Below are 6,000 nucleotides of genomic sequence, written 5' to 3' on the forward strand. Positions count from 1 at the left end.
AAATGTTAAAAATTGTTTTGAGGTGTAACTGGAAAATAAGATAAATATGCAGTGGGGTATAGAAATCTACCTTACCCCACAGGAAAACGGAAGGGGAAGGGGATAAGAGAAGGGGGTGGTGGTGATAGAATGGAGGGCAGATTAAGGGAAGGGATAATTAGAAGCAAAACAATTTTGAGGAGGGACAGGGTGAAAGGAAGAGAATAGAATAAACAGGAGTAGGGGAATTGGATGGAGGGAAGTACCAGTTAACAACAGTAACTGAAAACAAATTTTTTTTCAGCAAGTTTTTCTGATAAAGGCCTCATTTCTCTAACATACAGAACTGTGTCAAATTTATAAAGATAAGAGCCATTCCCCAATTGATAAATTATCACAACAATCAGTTTTCAGATGAATTAAAGCTATCTATAAAGCCATATGAAAAAATATTCTCACTACTGATTGGAGAAATGCAAGTCAAAACAACTCTGAGGTAGTACTATCTCATACCTATTAGATTAGATAATAGGACAGAAAAAGTAAATGAAAAATGTTGGAAAGGATGTGGGAAAAAATGAAACGTTAATGTTGTCGGAGTTGTAAACTGTTTAAACCATTCTATACAGCAATTTGGAACTATGTCCAAAGGGCTAGACCATAGCAACACCATTTTGGGTCTGTATTCCAAAAGAGATAACAAAAAGGAAAAGGACCTACATGTACAAAAATATTTATAAGCAGTTCTTTTCTCGGGGTAAAGAATTAGAAATTGAGGGGATGCACGTCAATTGGGGAATGGTTGAATAAGCTATGCCATGTAATTATGATGGCATACTATTGTACTATAAGAAATGACGAGCACGATGCTCTCAGAAAAACCTGGAAAGACCTGCATGGGTTGAGGCAAAGTGAAATGTATTGCTGTTACTTTGTAAGAGCAATATTGTAAGATAATCAGCTGTGAATGACTTCAGCCATTCTCAGCAATAGAATGATCCATGACAACTCTGAAGGACTCAGGATGAAAAATGCTATCTATTCCCAGAGAAAGCACTGATGGTGTCTGAATACAGATCAAAGCAACTTTGGGGTTTTTTCTCCCCACTTTATTATTCTTGGAGTTTTTTGGTTTCTTTCACAACATGACTATCATGGATGTTTTGCAGGACTACACATATATAACCTATATGGAATTGCTTGCTTTCTTAATGAGCAGGAGGGAGGAAGGGAGAAAATTTGGAACTGAAAGTTTTAAAAGCGAATGTTTTTACATGTAACTGGGGAAAAATTAAATACTAAATAAATACAAAAGAGGCATGACCTACTTCATTTAGGTTAGTCTCACCTAAGTATTAAATAGTTTTGTATGTCCCATGGTATTCAGTAAATACTTGACTTTAACTAAAGGGAAATATACAAGGATCAATGAACACCAAATTTATGAGCTATTTTCATGTGTAAAAATGATACTGTTAATTTCACAGTGGCAGAGAAGAGATTTAAAATTAGTTCTGTTTACCCCCAACTGCTGACCACCTGTGTGATGCTGGGCAAATCATACTCTCTTAGTTTCCTCGACTGTAAAATGAAAGGTTTGGATTAGATGATCACCAAATCCTAAAATCTGATCATTCCAAGTCCAATGTTTTTGTGCCCACTACACCACAATGCCTCTTTTATGGAAGCCAACACAGTGATACATAAAATCCAGGAGGTCAATTCTACTCTGCTTTGGAATTTTATGCAATTTTTAAAGATTTGCCTTTCCAATAATTTACATGACTGAAATTAGCTTCTTTTTCCAAAACAAATCACTGAATCAAAAAGAAAAGTGAGCTAAGATGAAACTAGACAAGATAACTGGCTCAAGAAGAAAAAATTCCTCACCTAGGGATCATAAGTGATCCCAAAGCACATAACTTACACAAGGAGTTAACTACTTTGCTTAAATTACATTTCACTGAAGAGATCATATATTACAAAGTTTTATGTGCTGAAACTTTAAACCTTCTCTGTGTGTCCTTCTGAATACTTGCTTGATTAGCAGGTACTAGGTACAGAAACGGGAGAAACAAGATCAAGGTTCTCAACCCACTTTCAAAGCCCTGTTCATATGTCATGTAAATTACAAGCCGGTCTTCACAATACCAGTGGTATCTGGCCTACCTGTATGAAGTCCAAAGAACCCACGAATTTAGAACTGGAGACTTTAGGATATCATCTAGTCCAATTCCCTCATTTTTCAAATGAGTAAAGGGTGAGAGACTCATCCCAGATCACACATGTAGACTCAATATTTTAACCCAAGTCCTCTGACTCCAAATGCAAGACATGCATAACACCAAGCATTGCTACAATTTTTTGAACATTTTAATTCTAGGCTCAGACTAGTCAGATCATGGTGGTTATCTCCATCTGGTTAGGGATCTAAACAGTTTCATGAAAATGTTTCTTTAAAAGCAGTTTCACTGAATAATATACTATTTGAAAAAAGGGTTAATTTTTTCCCCCTCAAGATTTAGTCATTAAAATTGCCCTTACACCCAGGATAAATCTTGAATAGGAAGGCTGATTGATTCACTACTGGATAGTGAACTGGATACTGTTCATAACATAATGAATAAACTAAATGGAGGTGTTAAACCCACAGTTCACTTATTCCAATAAAAAGCATTCTTCATCCCTTAAGACCTAGTTCAATTACAACTTGGTAGTATAATACATCTGGCAGCTAGGTGGCGTTCAAATCCTGCCTCAGACACTACTACCTGTGTGACCCTGGACAAGTCACTTAACCCTGGTTTCCCCTCAGTTTCCTCACCTGTAAAATGAGCTGGACAAGGAAGAGGCAAACCACTCCACTATCTTTGTCAAGGAAACCCCAAATGGGGTCATCAAGAGTTGGACACAACAACAAAAACACGAAGTACAGTGAGGAGTGGAGGGGGGGGACACTAACAAACATGAGAATAATTAATAATGATTAACATTTATATAGCACTAAGTCCTTTACAATTATTATCTAGTTTAATCCTCAAAACGGGCAGACATAAGTTAAGTGACTTGCCCTGGGTTACACAACTATTAAGTGTCTGAGGCCAAATTTGAACTCAGGTCTTCTTGACTCCAGGCCCAGTGCTCTATCCACTGCCCTTAAATACTAGAAGTTAAATCGAGTTTCTCCTCTAAAAATGGGAAGAATTAAAAATATATTATTTCCTTTTTGAAAAGCAGTAAACATTTTCCTGAATGCTGCTTAACAATTTTTAAATAAAAATGCAAAAAAAGAAAAAGCACAGAAAATGCAAAAAGCTTTCTAAAACTATAAAATTCAACTATCTAAAAATATTTTGCTTTTAACTTTTAAAAATGTTTCAGATCTGATACCAAAAGCAAGTTACCTGCTAAGATTCTCATACTACATTGGCCAAAACAAAACCAAAAACCAAAACCAAAACCCCACCACCACCGCTGGAAAAACCGTAGTTCTTCAACATTTCCAGCTGTTCTCACGCATCACTCTTGCCACAAACTTACTTTTTTTCAAGGATTAGTTGGTTCTTTTTCTCCTCACTCTCCTACATCCAACCCCCTTAAAATAAGCCCCTCAGAGGAGGAGAAATAAAAACCCTGTCATTTTGTCCCTTTGTCCACAACGAAGGGGAGCAAGGAGACCAACCTAGAACACAGAATCGATCTCAAAGCTCCAACCACGAAATCGGACGTCAAATCTGTCACCGCTAGACGGTTTCAACAATTAAAGAAAAAGCCGGGAAGGCAAACGAGGTGATTTCTCTACTTTCCCGGAATTAGAGACCCGGACAAAAGCTTTGGGCCAACACCGAGTGAGCCACAACTCTAAGGAAGCGGGCGTTCGGAGCAAAGTTGGCCGGAACAATGCGCCGGGCAAGTCGGGAGAGACTTCTGAAGTCCGGGAGCCCAGGCCGGGAGGCCCCGCAGGGGCGGACGGGGATCCCATCGCACGCATTCCCGGGGCGGCCGGATGGCAAAGTCGCCGGAGCCCGTCTAAGTTGGCTGCAGAGAGCGCGCAGGGCCCTCCACGCCCGCCGCACGGCTGCACGCGCAGACCCCTCCGTCTCGCTCTCCCCCCTCCCCCGTGGCGACATGACAGCAGGGTCGCCACACACCCGCACGCACTCACACACACTCACGCGCCGTGTGTCTCTCTCGCTCGCTCGCGGCCCCCGCCTCCCCGCCCCTTTTCTCCCCTCCCCCAGCTAGCGGCGCTGCTCCGCTCGGCTCGCCCCTTTCGGGGCCTCGCGCGCGCGCGGCGGGAAAGGGGCTCGCTCACCTTGGGTGCTGTACGGAGGGGTGGCGGAGATGGGGGAGATGGGGGAGCCGGGGGGCGCGGCGGTGGCGGTGGCGGCAGGGGGGGGCGTCTCGGCGGCCCCCAGGAGCGGGGCGGGCAGCATGAGGTAGCGCTGGGGGGCGGGCAGGCAGCGCTGGCAGAAGGAGTGCAGGCAGGGCAGCAGCTTGGGCGCCCGGCTCTGGATGTTCTGGTGACAGACGGCGCAAGTGTCCAACAGGTTGAGGCGGGCCGCCTCCCCGCCGCGCTCCGAGTCCGGGCCCTGCCGGCTCTCGGCCTCATTCTCCCCGCTCGGGGCCGCGGCCGCCGGGGCCCCCGACGCTGCCGCAGCCGCGGCCGCCGCTACCGCCGCCGCCGCTGCCACGGCCGCTTTCTCCACAGCCACCTCCATTGTCCTGTCCCCGACGCTGCCGCCGCCGAGGGAGAAGGGGGAGCGCGGTCTCCGCCCGCCGCCGCCTCCTCCTCCTCCCCCCAACCACCGCCCCCGTTCTCCTCCTCCTCCGGACTAGGGGGCGGGGAGGAGCGGGAGGGAGGCGCAGAGGAAGCCGCCTCCCCGGTGGCGCGGCCGGAAGGAGGGAGAGGAGTCAGCAGGGACCGCTCCTCGTCGGCGGCGGGAAGCCTCTCCTCGGGCCGCCGCGATCCAGGAGCCCTCCCCGGTTTCGGCTTCTCCCGTGCACTCGCCCCTGCCTCTCTCCCAAGCTCCGCTCTCGGACCGGCCGCTCACCACCGCCTCCCGCCTCCCCCGCCCTCCGAAGGCGGCCTCCTCCCCGACTCCGCCCTCTCCTCGCAACTAGGACGACCGCAAAAAAAGCCCCGCAGCCCAATGACCGCCGCCTCTCGCGAGGGGGCGGAGCCTGCCCGGGACTACCCAGGCTCGCCCCGGGAGAGGGGACCGCGAGAGGGGACCGCGAGAGGGAGCGGGGAGGTGGAGGGGGACGGAGGGAGGCGCAGGCCCCGCCTCCTCGCCGCCGAACTCCGGCGGCCGTTGGGCTGTTGGTGGCGGTTTCGTACCGCGGAGGAGATGGAGAGTTCTGTTTGTTGTATTGGCCCGGCCTGAGTGGCGCCCTCCCTCCTCCAGCCTGCGTCCAACCACCTCGCACCTAGCTCGGTGCACTCCCCCATCTCCCCCGCCCCCCGCGGCGCTCCGCCCTTCCCCGGAGCGTCCCCCGCCCCCCCAGCCTTTCCGACTGGGAGCCGTGATTAATAAGTAACTGCCCAAGATAACTCTCTCCTGGCCCTCGGCGTGGTAGAGTGGGAGGCACGACCTCCCGGCGCTCGGTGTTAAAAGGAACACCCGAGAAATCTTTTTGTGTCACGGAGCCTTCTGGCAATCCGAGGAAGCCTACGGATGGACACCTCAGAATCTTGTGTTTAGAAGCATAAAATAAAATGCACAGGATTGCAAAAGAAACCAACCGTGCATATTGAAATACAGTGTTCAAATCGTACGTGTGTATAAAGTACGTGGAAATCCCAGGGTGAGAACCTTTGCTTTGAGGGGAATAAAAGTCTAGACACGGGGTGCGGGAGTGGAAGAACACAGGAGACAAGAGAGACCTTTCTAAGGGGAAAATCAGAGGCGGTATGTCTGTGTGTGTGTGTGTTTTTTTTTTCAAGGCAGGAGGTCCACGGATTTTTACAATCTCTCTCTCTTTTTTTTAACAAGAATAATGAATGGAAAAGGTGGGGAG

At 48.0% G+C, this 6,000-nt stretch overlaps 1 protein-coding gene across 3 annotated transcripts in view; it reads right to left on the reverse strand.

The window, feature by feature from the left end:
- Window positions 1-4,700, reverse strand: part of TRIM24 (tripartite motif containing 24) — a 120,944-nt gene extending 116,244 nt beyond the window's left edge. For all 3 annotated transcript variants that reach the window (XM_036759465.1, XM_036759464.1, XM_036759463.1), the window contains exon 1: window positions 4,295-4,700. In XM_036759465.1, coding sequence (XP_036615360.1) covers window positions 4,295-4,700 — 406 coding nt within the window. The remainder of the gene's footprint in view (window positions 1-4,294) is intronic.
- Window positions 4,701-6,000: the final 1,300 nt, after the last annotated feature.

Source organism: Trichosurus vulpecula, chromosome 5 (assembly GCF_011100635.1).
Source record: "Trichosurus vulpecula isolate mTriVul1 chromosome 5, mTriVul1.pri, whole genome shotgun sequence".
In the NCBI taxonomy this organism is placed as follows: Eukaryota; Metazoa; Chordata; class Mammalia; order Diprotodontia; family Phalangeridae; genus Trichosurus; species Trichosurus vulpecula.